Genomic DNA, 18,039 nt, shown 5'->3' with positions numbered 1-18,039 from the left:
ATTGGAATGCAGCTTGCACAGCAATAGCGCTTTACTTCACTTCACATCACATCACATGGGAATGCGGTTTGCACAGTAATGTCTGTTGGAATGGGCAGCTGTCTTTTCTTGGCCCATTCACAGATGCATAGGTAAATGTTCAGATGTGATGTGCCCGTCTGCCATCCTGCATGAAGCCTTTGCTCCGTACCACAGTTTACTGGGCAAATTCTTTACTTTTTGAACAGCTCTCTGTTTTTGCTCCCCCTTCCTCAGGAATGCAGGCATGTTTATCTTTCGTGTGCACCTGGCAGCGCCATTAGCACGCAGCTTATCTCTTTTGCCTATAACTCTTATACTGTGGCGGCTTCACTCGTTTCAGACAATTCATCCAGATTAACTCTTTCTTGTACTGTTTCTGCTTTTGTTTGCCTTCACGCACCTCGCCCAAGACAGCTTCAAGGCACAAGCTCTGCACATACAGCAAGACTCTTGTTTTTCAAAAGCGGCACTTTTCTTGTCATTTTTCTACTCCATGTAATTTTGCAAAATGTCAAAGCGTCTTTTTTTTCTTGTAATGTGCGATCTTTCAAGAGAACTCACAACCCATTAAATCTTTGTGCTATCTTATCACACACAGATGTTTCATTCTGTTGTACCATTGCCAAACTATAACCACTCAGTTCAGTGCATTTAAAAAATAAAAATGCCATATTTAGTGCAGCTCCCTGCACGTTTTTTTTCTGCAAGAACAACCCACACTCTATTGCTTGTGGGCTGTTTAATGTGTCAACAACATTTTTCCCCATGTATCACAGTCAACAGGTCACTATTTCCAAAGCATACATCACTATTAAGGCAACAGCACAAATCCATGGCATAGCATGGGGACAGTCAAAAATACTCCAGGGGCAATTTAGAAAAATATAAATTGTTTTTCCCCCCAACCATTGCAAGCTGGTTCTGCAATTTCAAATCAGTACACAAAAATCGAAAATCCAAATAACATTCACTCACTTTCCTTTTAAGTGAGTCTCTCACCCAATAAAAGCATGGCACAGCCTAAAATGCAATATAACCATTTTAGTGTGTTTCCTTTAAACAGAATTTGCCACCATTAGCACATGGAATTTTACAGTTGCCAAAAGAAAGAAAAAACTCTTTAGGCTCTCAGCACAGATGTTACTCATTCTCCTAAGCATGGCTCATTCCCCTTCCTCATTATTCAGGAATGCCAACCCTTCAAAAGCATATATCAAAAAAGACGAACCTTCGCCTCCGAACATTACAGCCCCCACTCGCTAGCACACTGGGGCTGAGTCAATGGTTAAATCACTATTCACAATTTGCATGTCAAATCCCTGCAATTATTATTTTTTTTCCTGCCCTCATGACAGAATAGAGATGAGAACTCCGTCTCATTATGCATTCCAAATTACAACTTTAAACTTGGGAAACCACATGATAAAATTCTTTTTCTAATTGAGCATACATCTTTCTTAACCATTCATCGGAGTGCTTTAAACAAAGCCATTTCCCGCTCGTTTATTGCCTTGTACTCCCTGGCACCAATCCCATGCAATAAGTCAGTCACGACTGATTTACTGAAGGGAGTCTTAACCACACAAGCTATCGGCCACGGCAAACCGACACAACATTGCTGCCTTTTGAAGTCTCAGAGCTGCAGTGAGACCATCAAGGAAATGCGACAGCCTGCTCCCCACTCTACACTGTGTTCTCTCACACCATTTGTCATGTCATGGCACTGCTCTTCACAAATCCCACAAAGCTGCCACCAAATGTCTTGATATTGGGCAAAATCTTCCTCGGGGCCAGCCCTTTGAGAGCAAAAATACCCAATTCAGCCCAAAATACAGGTTCTATTGTGCTGAGCAGTGATCTCATGCTAGTGACAAATGACACCCTCAAAGTGTTATTAGCATATTTATTCTAAGCAGTGAATTTCATATACATTTGGGATTCAAGTTAGAGAATATTACAAAGCATAAAACAAAGAGCAATGCAAAATATAGTGGAACATGGAACTTAGATAAACATAGAGAAACATAGAGAAATATAAAGAAACATAGAGAAAACACAGTCTTACGTCCCTTAATCTCAGCACTGGGGAGACCTTGGGCCCTCATAAGCTAGCTGTAAACAAGCCCCGCTCAGAGGACAATGCTGAAGGACACCGTATGAGCCAATGCCGGGCACCTGTTTCTGCACGAATCAAGTCCACAGGCGATCTCCCCCTGATCCCATGTGTGCATGGATACTTTATACTCTCTTGCTGTCAGTCACCATGACGCATAGTTCCAGAACTTTCTCTGTGAGGCTGGTTCATGGAAAAAACCCAGCTCTCTCTGAGATGCTCCCTGCTCGCTCCTACCCCCTCCCTTGTTCCCATCTGCGCTGGCTGAGGAATGTCTTATCAGTACCTTCCCAGAGAAAAGGAAGATTAGCTTGGAGCCAGGGCTAATGTTAGTGAGGCTGAATATTCTAAGGGAAGCAGGGATGTATTAACCCCATCTGCAAGCTCTAAAAGGCATGCACTCATAGCTTAGTGTTTATAGCGCTTAAGACTGGCTATCTAAGCGCTATATAGGTGCCATGATGTTCCAAACACTCCAAAAACCTATTAGCTACATGGCTAGGGGCCCTCCCTGCCTGTCTATCAACAATGTTTAATTTGACCTATCTCATACTAGGCCTGCATATTCCTTGTAGCTCACTACTGCATAATGGAAGTGCTACAACAGACTACTGTCAGCATTTTTAGCACATACTTTGAATACACTATTGGCTTTCAGCGGCTAATGCTGTCATCTAAAGCCCTGATTGGCAAGGTTGCAATTTCGTGTATCACTACAGTTTCCCACCAAGAGAGATGGCATAACGGGGCTCACTACGAGTTTGCAGTTAAAATGCTGGTAATTCCACCCCAGAAGTAGTACCATTACCGGTGGGATGACCGTCGGAATTACCACCATGTCATGAACTGGTGGCTGCATGCACACACCCCTGGTGGAAATGGTAATACCGTCTGGTGGTATTACTGCTGGCAACAGCCATCGAGTGGCAATACTGCCAAAATCTTGGTGGTATTACCATTACCACCGGCACACCAGCCGGTATTACGGCTACCGGTATTACCGCCAGCAGAAATAACATCACAGCCGGAACGGGAAGCATGGCAGCGGACGTCTTGAAAAACTCAATCCACCCCAAATCTCCCATTTCCTGTTGCAATTGTGAGAAACCAGAAGGTGTCTCACTCGCTAGTCCCTGGGGATCTGTCATCCATCTGCCCAGGACACAGTCATTGCTTTTGAATCCAATTCCTGTGGGCGGACCTGTGTGGCAGAGTCAACTGGGTGAGGGGTCTTTGGGAAGTGGGAGTGGGACACCGGATGGCGAGACGCGGTATCCCTCCCCCTGTAACACTTTTACCCCATCCTACAAGGTAGGATACATGGGAACTTTACCCCATCACTCGCTTTCCCTTCACAAACACTTCCACAAGGACAGCCCGCTCTGGGAGAAAACAGACTCACACCCGAGCAGTGTACCTCCCACTACTATGGTCAGGCGAAGTCAGGCAATTACTGACAATCCCTCACACCTGACATCCATTAAACTTCCGCACACAAATAAAAGGCATAGCATGAGAGCACACTCTGAGCCACGCAAATCACAAAGACAGGAAACCAGGGGTTTGCAAGGGGGGAAATACTCTTGACCTTTTCTGAAAGAAACCATCACTTTCCAGAAACCTTCGAAGCAGAAAGCATAAGGCCAGGAAACCCGACTGAAGACTCCTACATTGTGTGTCAGAGATACATAAGGCCCTCCCGTGTTGCCAACCAAGGTAGGGAGGAGCGGCAGCCGCTGAGGTATCATCCTTGGCTCCAAGATCAGAGAAGCATTAGAGAGATCAACACAGCTGGTCAGTTAGGGAGACCGATGCAAGACCGGTCTGTGTTGAAGTCAAGGTTGCAATCAGCAACATTGTTTAACGAGCGCTGGAGTGAGCATTGTTAAACACATGTGATGAAAGACGCGATTAAAGCTAAACTGCTGATGAATGTTTGAACTTGAGAAGGAAAGATATGATACCGTTAACAGAGTGATCCGGCACTGTGAGTGTGCTCCATAGAAGGTCTCTGTAAGGTATCCCGCCAAGAGAAACGAAAGCCGAAAGATTGATGAGTATATTGTCTGAAGTGAATTGAAGTGGTCCTGCAACGGTTTAAGCAAAACCCATTGCACATTCAAAAGTCTTCAATTTTGATATCAAGAGCATCCAAGCCTGAACGAGGGAGATCCGTGTTTCCGAGCCCGAACGAGGGAGACCAATAGTAAACATTGTGGTACAAAGTGGTCCAAGCCTGAACGAGGGAGACCAAAAGTAAACATTGTGCTACAAATGGGTCCAAGCCTGAAGGAGGGAGACCCATGATAAATACTGGAAGCGAGAACTTGTGCACGTGAAGATCCTAATAGAAATGGAACGTTGATATTTGTTTGTTACGACAGGCCCGCTGAAGTAAGAGACTGTTATTAGAAAAAAGACTTTGGCAGAAGGCCCTGATGTCTATGCTTTGAACTGTGCCCTCATGGCAAAGAAGACAGAGTGTGTGCGAAGCTTGAATATGCCGCCTTTCCCCGTGCTGAAAACATGGGGAAGGGAAGCCAACTGCTCAACCATCCTGACATATTATTTCTTTTTGTTGCATACATCATTGTCCCACACCCTTTTGTATTTAGAAGTAAGGATTGGCAATAGGTTTATTAGTATAGGCCCTTTAATTTTGACAGAGATTCAAATAGGACTGAGCTATTATTTTTTGATGGTCGTAGCTTTCTCCCAGCCTTAGATTCAGGTTAGATAGGCGTTCAACCAACCCATTGAAGTTCAATAAACATCCTTGAACTGAGATCACTCGTATCTGTCTTCACTGTTTGATACCATGCCTTCCTTACACCATCCAGTCCCCATACTTGTGGCAGCATCATATTACAGGAGAAAAAAGCACAACTTCCAGAACTCCGGCTGTGGAAGCCCAGGCTTACGGAGGCAGTACTCACTGCACTGGCTGATGCAGTTGTGGAGCATGTAGAGGAGCTCTTTGGGAGCAGACAGAGAAAGACCTCTGCATAGAGGAAGATGGCGATATGGGCCGACATTATGGCAATGATGACAGCAGTGGGCACCATTCCCTGTGATGCTAAGGACTGCTGCAAGTGGTGGGATGATCTAAAGGTGTGGGTCTGCAGTCTCATTGTCCGACACACAAAGGAGAGTGCTGCCACGGGAGGTGGCACAGTGAAACCCCTCAACCTCATGCCTTGGGAGTATACGGCAAGCTCCCTCCTTCACATGGGGGGCATGGAGGGGATTGGGAGCGCGAAGACCGGAGCAGGGTCCTACGGCAATGGCAGTAAGTCTATCTGACACAATACACATGTGAATGCAGTGTCCAAAAGCATGTGTCCCACAGCAGAGATATGCAAAATGGGAAAGGGAATGGGTCAAAACATGGCGATCACAGCGAATGCACAGTGAGTACACACACACATGTTCCAGGGTGGCTGTGAAATGCAGCAATGCACCTGCACTGTAGGCAAAATGTGCATGCCAACTTATGGACACATGAGAAGCACCCATATGTACCATAACAGCCCATGTGATGCCCCAACAAACCCACAGCAACAGGCCACCTTGGGCAGGCCAAGAGGCAATGTGCACATGCATGCACCGTGTACATCCTCAGCCGGTACTACCACCACCTAGCAGTAACAGCACTCATTGGACTGATACGAACCATGCCAATCATACGAAATGTGCATCTCTGGAACACACACCTTGTTGTATGAGTGTCCTGCAAGCCCTCAGACATGTCTGCAAGATGACTGTCAGCATGTAATTCTATTCCCAACAGGTACACAGTCCACGGACAGTGATGAGGCAGGACCCTCCACTGCTGGCACATCATCCGCCTGCACCCCTGCACAAGCCAGACCCCTTGCCAGCCAGAGCAAGCAGGAGAGCAGGGCAGCAGGGCCACCACCACCAGCTACCACCACAGTGGAAACTCCAGCAAGTCTGGAGGATGTCACCATCCCAGGGCGCAGCTCAGTGGCCCCTCCAACATCCAGGCAGGTGGCACTGTTGTCACTGAGGCCGCCACTGCCATGCCACTGCCAGCACCTGTCGTGGGACACACTGCTACCGTTCCTGCTCTGGCTGGAAGTCATCAGGGTTCTGGCACGCTCTCCTCTCCATCACAGGCAGTGAAGCCACCTGTCCATCGTGTCAGGGCCCATGTCCATACCACCGACAAGGAAGAGGGTGATGAGGAGGAGTATGACATGGGCTTTGCATCACCATGCTTCAGCCCAAACCCTTCGCACAGCCCACCTCTCTGCTTGTGCCCACTATGTTGGTTGTATGGGCGAGACTATATGCCATAGAGCAGCATCAGGCATCTATTGAGGCACTGAAGGGCCAGCAGCTCCAAGAAATGCAGGCCATGTGTGACTGCCTGCAGGGGTATAGCTGCAGGATGTCCTGTTCACTAGGCCATGCCACTGCCGCCATGACCTCAGTGAGACAAAGTGTGGGAGCACACAGAGGCATCCTCAGCCTCTGCCAAGACACTTAACCAGTGCATGCAGCTCACCCTGCATTTCATCCGAGCCCAGGGCTCACCTCTGTGACCCCCACAGAGGGCTCCCAACCTAGCACCCCAAGGTGCCGCTCACATCGCCAACTCACTGGCAAGGCGCCAGAGCAGGCCCCCATGCCCAAGAGGCACAGAAAGTAAGTGTTGAACACTGCAAGGGTGTTTTGGTTGGGGGGTGTATTAGGGAGGGTTTTTGGCAAGGGTGTTTTGGGGAGGGTTTTTGGGAGGGTTTTTGGAGATGGTGTTAAGGGGGGGGCTTTTGGGAAGGGTGTTTGGGAAGTGTTTTTGGGGGGGTGTTTTGAGGAGGGTTTTTGGGGAGGGTGTTTTGAGAGTGTTTTGGGGTAAGTCGTTTCACATGTCCACATTAAATATATTTTTACTTGAAGCAATGCTAGGACATTCCTTGTTGTGCGTAAGTGTTTAATTAATGATGTCACTATTTACATAGGTGCGTAGCAAGTGCATATCAATGGTGACCAAAAGAAATTGTCAATCAGTTCTTGCAGAACCAGACGTCAATCCCTACCTTCTTCCCGCTCACTACGTTTCAGCAGAGCACCCGCAGGCACTGAGTCCTCCTCATCTGGAGGTGGCATGTCCTCATCAGGGGGCAAGGGAACATTCCGCCTGATGCATATGTTGTGCAGCATTGCACAGGCAAGGACACTTTGACCTTATCTGGCCTGTAAATCAGGACCCCTCCAGAGTGGTGTAAGCACCGGAAACTAGCCTTAAACAGGCCAGAGGTCCGCTCAATACAGAGCCTAGTGTGGATGAGTGCCACGTTGTACGCAACCTCCTGTGGCGTCTGTGGAATCTGCACTGGTGTCATGAGCCATGGAAGCTGGGGATATCCAGAGTCACCTACAAGAGCAAAGGTCATATGTGTCAATCACAGTACATTGTGGATGCATTGCCTGTTACAACGGCATGCTGATAAACAGTCTGTGCATGCATTTCACAAGTATTGTCACACAACATGATTTCCTATTCCAGTCCTTGCATATGGAGTCATTCACTAAGGGGGGTGCATTTGCTCTGTCGTGGTACATCATGCACACAGCTCACAACCATCACTCGCCACTTTCAGGGTCTGCGATTGACCGTGCAGCATGTCAAATTTCTTTTCAAATTAGAAGCAAGTCAATCCATGTACAGCAGTGGTCTTTCAACATGTTCATACCAAGCCACCCCTGAAGATCAAATAGTGTTTGTGGGGCTCCACCTAGGGGTTATCCCCCCTTTAGGAAGCCCAAAGGATGTCCAGGGGGGCCAAGGCTCTTCATAAAATGCTAAGATTGTGTACTGCTTCCATATTCTCTATAAATCAGTCACATACGTCCCATTTACATATTAAGAACAGTCACCTTGATCCTTTTTTTATATTGACAACAATCAACATAATCCTTTTTAGCAGGCTTTGCCCCCCCACCCCCGGATATACTTTGGACACCCCTAAAGGGGGCAGCCCCCAGTTTGAAGACCACAGATGTATAGGGATGTCTAATGTTGCATTGTGGTTCCTATAGTCCAATGTGTGTGTAGCTAGCCTGTTGGGCAAATATGCATTGGCCATTTACTGCAGCAATATCACTCATCCCTAGTCCTGTGGGTTGTAGTCTGGCATGTTAATAATGTTAATGTGCTATGGGTCTTGTACCGCACACTGTTGCCACTTGCATGGTCTCTTGGTGCTCTGCCGGATCTGCACTGGAAGGAGGGTTGGGGGGAGGAGGGGAGCTAAGATGTGCTGTTGACAGCTTCAGTTCAGAGAAACCGGTCACTGAGCATTGGTGCGTTTTTGGTTGGTAGCCATCATGCAGTGTTGAGGTATGATTGTGTATGGTTTGCTTTCATGTTGGGTGTTGTGAAGTGTGTGCGGTGTGTGGTGCGGTAGAGGTGTGGTTGTGTTTAATTCAGAATTTGAGGGGGAGTATGCAGATGGTGAGTTTTTAGTACGGTTATTTTAGTAGTAAACACATTTCCTACCCCCAACAATCCATCCAGGTGCGACAAATTTGCGACACATTTCCAATCCCACCAGTCCATCCAAGTGCGATACATTTCTTGTCCCCAATAATCCATCTAAGTGCGATAGATTCCCCACCACCAACAGTACATCTAAGTGAAATACATTTCTTGTCCCCAATAATCCATCTAAGTGCAACACATTTCCTACCCCCAACAATCCATCTATGTATGATACATTTCCTACCCCCAACAATCCATCTAGGTGTGACACATTTCCTACCCCCAGCAATCCATCTAAGTGGAATACATTTCATACCCCCAATAATCCATCTAAGTGTGATACATTTCCAATCCCACCAGTCCATCCAAGTGCGATACATTTCTTGTCCCCAATAATCCATCTAAGTGCGATAGATTCCCCACCCCCAACAGTACATCTAAGTGCAATACATTTCTTGTCCCCAATAATCCATCTAAGTGTGACACATTTCCTACCACCAATAATCTAAGTTTACTACATTTCCCACCCCCAACAATCCATCTAAGTGTGATACATTTCTTGTCCCTAATAATCCATCTAAGTGCGATACACTTCCCACCCGCAACAATCCATCATGTGCAATACATTTCCTACCCCCAACAATCCATCCAAGTGCAATACATTTATTGTCCCCAATAATCCAACCACGTGAGATACATTTCCTACCCCCAGTAATCCATCCAAGTGCAATACATTTCCCACCCCCAACAATCCATCCAAGTGAGATACATGTCTTGTCCCCAATAATCCATTTAAGTGTGATACACTTCCCATCCCCAACAGGCCATCCAAGTGTGATATATTTATTGTTCTCAATAATCCACCCACGTGTAATACATTTCCTACCCCCAAAAATCCTTCCAAGTACAACACATTTCCCACCCCAACAATCCATCCAAGTGTGATACATTTATTGTCCCCAATAATCCATCCACGTGCAATAAATTTCATACCCCCAATAAGCCATCTAAATGTGATAAATGTCTTGTCCCCAATAATCCAAGTGTGATACATATCCCACCCCGAACAATCCACCCAAGTGTGATACATTTCTTGTCCCCAATAATCCATCTAACTGCAGTACATTTCTTACCCCCTACAGACCATCCCAGGGAGAAGAACCACTTATGTGCCCATCCGGAGTACATTGGGTGCACCTGTGCCCTCTTTCCCATCAGCTGTATGCATTTACCTCCAACTTTTAGGTGGAGGTAGCTCTTCTGTGTTTTTGGCGGCATTACTACCCAAATTTCAGCAGTATTACTGCAATTTTCCCAATTTATAATATGACATTAATACCATTTTGACACCGTCAGCTGCATTACCGCTGATGATATTACTGCTGACTCATGATTCAGCGGTATGGTAACTCTTTTAATATATACCGCCGGACTCATAATGATCACCCCACATCTTGGGCATGCACGCCTCATGCTTTCATGCACCGCATCACTACAAGCAACTTTGATAAACTGTGACGGGCCAGTGTTTAAGTGAATCAGCAAGCATAAAGATCCAGAGAAAATTCAGCAGGTCCGTGCTGCCATTTCGAAAAAAAAAAAAAAAAAAATGGAGGAGCAGAGAGTTAGGGCATCATTAGGGGGCAGGGGAGTGGTCTCAATTTTTATGAACAATGAGGCTGCTCTAAACATCAAAGTGATTGTGGCTGTGAGTATGGTGTCACGGTTTTATGACACGGCACACTCCAGCCAGGGCCTCCTTCCTCAACAATGAATATGGCGTATAATAAAGTGATTTTTATTTTTAATATACCACGGATTCTTTTGCGTAGGCCTCCAGCCCATCTCGCAGCCAATCTTCACAAACAACCGGTGTCACAATGGACTAGGAACCAGGCCAGTGTGTATCAATAAGATATTTATTAATTTATTATTTAATGAAAAAGGAAAAATACTCAAAATACAGCAGCCACCAATATGTGGCAATGCAAAAGCAATGATTCCTACAGAACAATTGGTTCAGATATCCTATCACAGTTTACACGGATCTTTAATGGCAAAACAGGATAAAGAACAGTTTTTAATCAAATGGTAGCACCAAAGTTTAGCACTCCCCCTGCAACATTCACAACCAAACATCAGCTAACTTAATTCCTTTGAATGGAAGACAGTGGCAAGGAGTAAGGATAGAGTGAGAAAATCGGATTTGGAATAAAGCCCATCATCCCAAGATGGGAAGCAGAAAAGAAAGTGAAACCCGTTTTTGGGGCAAAACGGCAGAATCGGATTTTGATTATAACTCACACGGCTACTCACAACTGCAAGCGGAGAGATTGAAAGGAAATTCATGTTGCTTACACTTGAGGAGATGGGGGAGCTTAGAAACTACTAATCAGCATGCCAGGGCAACATGGAAATAAAATAAGAACATTGATTTTGGGGAGAAAGCAAATGCTAAAGGAAAAATACAAATGGCAAATGGAAATTCATTTTACACAGGATTTACAATGACAGGCAGCTAGGGAAGGGGTTTAGCTTTCAAAATCGGGAATCTGTTTTCAAGGGCCAGGACAGAGGCACAGACAGATAGGATTATAGACAAAAAGGGTTGCTCTCAATGGGACTATGGTTTTGGTTTTTTAATAGGACAGATGTAAGTTAGGAGTTTGTGGGGTAATGCACACAATACACAGGCAAATTCGGTTTTCAGTTACACAGAGACTACTTTTATTGAGGCTATACTTCAATGACTATAGTTATTAAAGAAAGACACTTGGGACAAGGGGGTTAATTTTGAATTTTAACCAACTCTTACCATGAATTTCAATGGGGAATTATTTGATTTATTTCAAAATGATACTAAGGATTTATACAGACAACTGAGGGATCTAAAAAGGAACACGCTAACATGCACAGACTAATACAGATCCTTCTATAGGAAGGTGAATGATTTATACTGTCAATTTGGGCTTTCAGTGGGATTTCAATGGGGTGTCAATGTGATTTTCAAAGGGGGTTTCAGTGGAATTTTTAATGGGGTTTCAGTGGGGGAAATATTGGATGCAATGTTACAAAAAGGAGAGGTTTATCAAATTTAGGGCTGGGGTGGTTTGCTACTTACAAGGTAAGCCTAGGTTTGGGATTCTGGAAAGCCAGCTGGAGCTCAGGACTCTCTGGACTGCTAGGGCAAGGGGTCTGGTCTCTGCACTCTCCTGGATGCGACTCTGGACAGCCAGCTGGATCTCAGGACACTCTGGACAGCTAGGCAAGGGGTCTGGTCTCTGCACTCTCAAGGATGGTATGGTTCAGCTGCCTCCTCTCTGTCCTCCTCCTGTCCCCCCAGATTCTTGTGTGTGTCTGTCTGTCTGTGTCTAACCTAGCACAGTCCCCCCTTCTATAGCACAAATGACATCACTCACTTTACAATTTAGGGGGAGTACTCTATAATTACTCCTGCCCTTGGATAGGACAGCCTACAATTTCTCTCTTTGCGCTCTGGCATTATTGGTTCAAGGGGAGAGAGCACCATCTGTCTGTTTGGCATTTATTACAGTTCTTTGTTCTCAGGTCAACCTTTTAGCAAAACTATGTTATGCCTCATAACTTCATACTTATACCGCCCCAGCCCTGTGAACCAGATATGCAGTTGTCACTGGTCATGGGGAATTAGATAAATCGATTGGTAAATCCAGACAATGTAGTATGGCCGTTTGGTGCAATTTTGTCCTTTTCACACAATGTATAACAGTTATAACTCTGCGAATGATCAAGCATATTCATATGTCCATCTCCATCTTTCCACCAACTGTCATATTTGTCCCATTTTTAAATCAGCCAGAAACTAATCTTTACTGGCCATTTCAGTCCACAAAGTCCTAGAAACATGCACTTAGACTCTAAAAAAAAACACCTGGAAATGGCATGGAGAAATAGCATAAAAGGAAATTATTTCTTATTCTGAGTGCTGGGAAAAATGTCTAAATTGAAATCAATCTTTAAATGTCAATTGAAAGGTCCTGTCCTTCTCTGTAGGAGGGGTGCATCATCCCCCACTGCCCACTGTCTTCCTGGGTCAGCTTGCAACCAAAGATTTTTATGACCCTCTTTGAAGCTTGTCAGATCATCTTTAGTAGGGATTGCAGGAAGTGCTCACCCCTCCTCGTTATGCTCCATTGACACTTTGCTTTCTTTGTCCTCCCTAGCCCTGCCTTAAAGTCTGGCAGAGCAGGGAATTATGTCACCCTTAATCACATCACATGTTACTGCGGAATGTTTCACAGGTAGGTGCGACTTTCAGTGAGCGGGGCTTTTCACTGTTAAGTTTCCTGCTTTAGGCCAAACTGGTTTGTCCGGTGTGGTGGGCCACTTCAAAGGTGATTGAAGTCTTGTGGGGAGAAAACATAATGTACATCCCCCCCGCCCACAACAGATTTCCCTGAAGCGTTGCCGTCTTTTCCCTGTGGCTTTTGAAATCATCTTTCTTTTGCCGTGTGTGAAGTGCTGCGGTTCACATGAAAGGAAAACAAAGCCGGTCCTAGTTGAAGTGTTGAATTTCTTGCCCCTCATGTGAATTAAAAGTCAAACAAGGCATTTTTTTGATGTAGTGCATACTTCTCGTCATTTAGATGAAATCAGAGCAACGCAGGGTCGTTTTTGGTGAACTGTTTAACTTTTTGTCATTCAGATGGAAGAAAAGAAAACGCAGGGCCGTTTTTGGTGACATGTTTAACTTTTTGTCATTCAAATGGAATAAAAGCAAAAGCAGAGCCGTTCTTGGTGTGATTTTTTAACTTTTTGTCATTCAGATGGAATAAAAGCAAACACAGAGCCGTTCTTGGTGCAAAGTTCAAATGCTTGCTACACATGTGCCAGGGAAAGCAAAGCACAGACGTTTTTGGTGAAAATGGTTAATGCAGCTTTTCAGGTGACAAGGATTTCTGTTTAGGGCCTGTAGATGCACCCCACAATGGTGCATGAGCGCTAACCTTCATTGCTCAGAGAAAGGCAATTTAGGGCTAGAATGGACTAGCCTTGTTACAAGGCAGCAGAGTTCACTTTAGTTGGGTGTGTTTATGGGGGGCGTGTTGTGGGATGACTGGATGAGCTGGTGTGGGGGACAGGGCTGTGTATGCCAGAATCCTCGCTGGGGTGGGCGTTTGTGTGTACTCAAGTGATGGAGCCTGTGCAGGGTAGTAGTCGAGCTGTGAAGGCTTAGCCACTAGACTTCTCTTACACAACAATATGCGCCCAGATGCCCAAGGGCCCGGCTGCGCGTTACAAATAAACAAACAAATAACAACAACCTACCTTCCTATTCCCTCTCCCGCAGAATGTTCTACAAGATCAAAAGCCGGAACGCCCACATGAAGATCCACCGGCCTCAGGACTGGAAGGGGAGCGCCCAGCGCCCACTGCCCCCAGCAGACGTGCCAGAGCCTGACTTGCTGGACGAGGACTACAGCCAGTGGAACAGCGGAGGACTGCAAACGTTTGAACTCACCGACGAGGCATTGGACCACTCCAATGTTATCCCACAATATGCTGATAACATCAAACTAAACTGCACAGGGAGATTATTTTCGTGAAGAGTACTAGGCCTAGTAATCCCACAGCCAGCAGGTGAACAACCAACCCAGAGTATGACTCTGCCAGCAGGCACATGCTGGCAAATCAGCCTGGTGATCAGGTTCACATATGTGCTGAGAAACCAAGTGGGCTTCAAAATCCAGCACCAGGCAGGTGATGGCAAACTAGCCACGCCTAGACCTCTGTACCAGATGGGGACTGATAGCCTGACCCGACCAGACTAGACCGAGGGGTGTTGCTAAACCAAATGTATGTAGACATCCGGCAAATGACCACAGGGCCTAGACATCTAGCACCCCCCCCACCAAGATAATGGGCTACACCTAGGCACATGGCACCAGCGGGGTACTGATAACGGACTGAACCTGATTAACTGGCACCAGAAGGGTTCTGATGAAGCAACCAGCCTGCACATTTAGCAGCAGAAGGTGACTGACCAATCCAATCAGGGGATTCATCACTAGAGAGGTGCTGGCAGACTCCACTCAGAGCCTGGTGGCGGGAAGCCCTAACAGACCAACTGGGTCTGAGGATGAAGCGCTGCTTGGGCCAAGAGACCCGCATGGATCCTCTACGCCAGGGGAGGGTTGGCAAACTGAGCAGGCCATACATCTAACACCAGGCATTTACAGACACATCAGTGGCGGAGCCGGAGGAGGGGGGTTGTCCTCTGGTGCCCAGTGCGCCCCCAGCCTACCGCTGGCGCCTTTTTATTGCCCCCCCCACCCCCGCCCTCACCAAAAGCTGCCTCTGCAACTGAGACACATAAGCATGCCAATTCTGGATACAGTTTGTAGGAGCACAAAATGACACTGTATGGACAAGCCTCCGCGTTATTAGACCACTAAGGTGTTGACTGGCACAGTACGAACACACTCTTAACATGACATAACAGGGCAAATGCTGAAAGATAAACCTCGAAATGCAGCACCAGGCATGGGCAGTCAGACGGACCTGTAAATCCAGGAGCAGGCTTGGCAGACAAGCCCACCAGAGAATCAGTCTCCCGCCGTTTGGTGAAAGTCTTTCAATCGAGTATGAGAGAAAAGTGGGACAGCTGATTTAGAGAATCCTAGAGTATGAGGGGAAAAGTGGGATTGCTGATTTAGAGAATCCTAGAGTATGAGGGGAAAGTGGGACAGCTGATTTAGAGAATCCTAGAGTATGAGGGAAAAGTGGGATTGCTGATTTAGAGAACCCTAGAGTATGAGGGAAAAGTGGGACTGTTGATTTAGATAACCCTACGATATGAGGGAAAAGTGAGACTGCTGATTTAGAGAACCTTAGAGTATGAGGGGAAAAGTGTGATTGCTGATTTAGATAGCCCTAGGGTATGAGGAAAAAGTGGGACTGCTGATTTAGAGAACCCTAGAGTATGAGGGAAAAGTGGGACTGCTGATTTAGATAACCCTACGATATGAGGGAAAAGTGGGACTGCTGATTTAGAGAACCCTAGGGTATGAGGGAAAAGTGGGACTGCTGATTTAGGTAACCCTACGATATGAGGGAAAAGTGGGACTGCTGATTTAGAGAACCCTAGGGTATGAGGGAAAAGTGGGACTGCTGATTTAGGGAACCCTATGATATGAGGAAAAAGTGGGACTGCTGATTTAGAGAACCCTATGGTATGAGGGAAAAGTGGGACTGCTGATTTAGAGAACCCTAGAGTATGAGGGAAAAGTGAGACTGCAGATTTGGAGCAGCCTCGCCCGTCCTCCCCCCTCACTCTGCCCTGTACTCATGAGGGTTATGCTACCTGGTGGTTCAACCTTTCCATGGTCTTTCCAAATGTACAGACATTTCAATGTGTGACCTGGGATTCTGGGTCTTAGCAGGAGAGGGCAGCTTGTTTGCATATGCACTGAGCCCCTTATGCAAGCCTCCTCACTGGTACCACCTAGGAGCAGCTGTGAGGGTCTCCTGCCAACAAAGGGCTACAGGTTGCATAAGGCAACAGGTTTGGTAAAAACAGAGACGGTGGCCCGCAATGGTCAGAAGACAGCGGAAGAGCACGTGTGGAGGCTTGCAGGGAGCAGTGGGCCTTACATGGCTGAGGGAAATGGAGTTCAGTAAACCCGGCCGTGATGCGGAAAGGTAGGGAACAAGGCATGTACAGTGATCAGGAACATCTGTGCACAGCGACAAAGCATGCACACTTCACACGGGGCAGCTACAGGGAACTGCGGCAGGCTGCTTTGGTGCACGTGCACAGCGTGCGTTGCTGCAGGCATGTCTTATATACTGTGTACACTTGTGTCTGAGGAGGAGGAGAGAGGACGGCAATAATCCTGAGAAGAATAAATATGAATAATACATACAATGTAATACTGCAGTGTGGTTGCTTTCTCGTCACTGGTGTCTATGGCAATAAGGGACATCAAACAAGGACACTCAGCCGCATACGTGACCAAAAGACCATGAGCACGTTATGAGTTTGGCTGTGTGGGAAAAAGTGGAGGTAATATAGTTTGGCGGTAACGTGGAGGAGTTACCTCACCTGGAGCTAATTCCTCTACTTTACCTCCAAAAACTGCTGGTATTACCATCCGGTAATACCGCCACTGGTAATACTGGAAGAAAATCCCCAATGCAACCAGTTGGTATTACCGCTGGAGGTAGTACCTCCGGACCAAGTGGCGGTATCAGTCATTTGATTTTCCAGTAATCCAGTGGTATTATTGCCAGGATACTGACAAACGGTGATACCGTTACCGGCAACAGTACATTCAATCCCATTCCATTAAGTCCATAGACAGATCCACTAACACACTCCAGCAGATCCTCGCGCAGACTCACACATCGAGGCCAAAAGATCACCATGTAGCGCCAAGAGACCCGCACACAGCCAGTAACTGGCCCTCGCACAGCCCCCACTAGACTCCTAAATCACCTGCTCAATCCTTTCCTCTCGACTGCACCCGCCCCGGCACCGTGAGGCGGCTTCATAGGCGCTATGCAAACAACCAGCTTCAACTTCAGCAGACCTTGTCATAGTGCACATCCTTACATTCATTGTCCCCAAAGGACCCCAAAATATCGGATGCGTCCCGCACCCCGAATGCACTTCACTTTGGTACTACAGCCCCATGATAATAAGCCACCCCTCACTCTCGCTGCTAAACCTGCCCCTGTGACCTTTGAAGCTGGCTTCAAGCAGCACAAACACCACTGAATGAATGAACCTATAACTCACCCTCCAACAGACTCCTTCCTCGTCGCACACAGCGCGGACACTCCCGTCTTTCTCCACGCAGTTGCTCCCGCCTTCCTTTCCTCCTGTTCCACTTCAGCGTTTCCAAGTGCGCCTAACCATAGCACCAGCACTGCGCGAGCGCGTCGTCTCCCCTCTGGGGCGGGGGCAGGGGGTCCCTTCTTCTCTCTCACAGGGGCCTCCTCGGCAATTAAGGGGGGCAAAAGCACTATTCCGAGCAACCAGCCAAGGGGCCGTACAGGCTCAGTCCGCAGGCAGCAGAGTTACCCCTCGGGTTCTGGGAGATTGGGTAATTAGTTCCCAGCACTGCTATACCCCGGGTCACACAGACCACTAGACCCAAACCTCAGACACCAGTGCTGTACCCCAGGTTATGCAGACTCAGACACCAGTGCTGTACCCCAGGTTATGCAGACTCAGACACCAGTGCTGTACCTCAGGTTACACAGAACCTCCAGACCCAAACCTCAGACACCAGTGCTGTACCTCAGGTTACACAGAACCTCTAGACCCAAACCTCAGACATCAGTGCTGTACCTCAGGTTACGCAGAGCCTCCAGACCCAAACCTCAGACACCAGTGCTGTACCTCAGGTTACACAGA

General features: G+C 46.9%; 1 protein-coding gene across 1 annotated transcript in view; it reads left to right on the top strand.

Annotated features, from left to right (window-relative positions):
- LOC138567860 (uncharacterized) overlaps nt 1-16,771 on the top strand; it is a 330,507-nt gene extending 313,736 nt beyond the window's left edge. The window contains exon 14 of the mRNA XM_069646349.1: nt 13,969-16,771. Within this exon, the coding sequence (XP_069502450.1) occupies nt 13,969-14,224 (256 nt within the window). The 3' untranslated portion in view covers nt 14,225-16,771. The remainder of the gene's footprint in view (nt 1-13,968) is intronic.
- The last annotated feature ends 1,268 nt before the right edge of the window (nt 16,772-18,039 follow it).

Source organism: Ambystoma mexicanum, chromosome 2p (assembly GCF_040938575.1).
Source record: "Ambystoma mexicanum isolate Mex_15411 chromosome 2p, UKY_AmexF1_1, whole genome shotgun sequence".
NCBI lineage: Eukaryota > Metazoa > Chordata > Amphibia > Caudata > Ambystomatidae > Ambystoma > Ambystoma mexicanum.
This window is presented reverse-complemented; position numbering and strand designations above follow the sequence as displayed.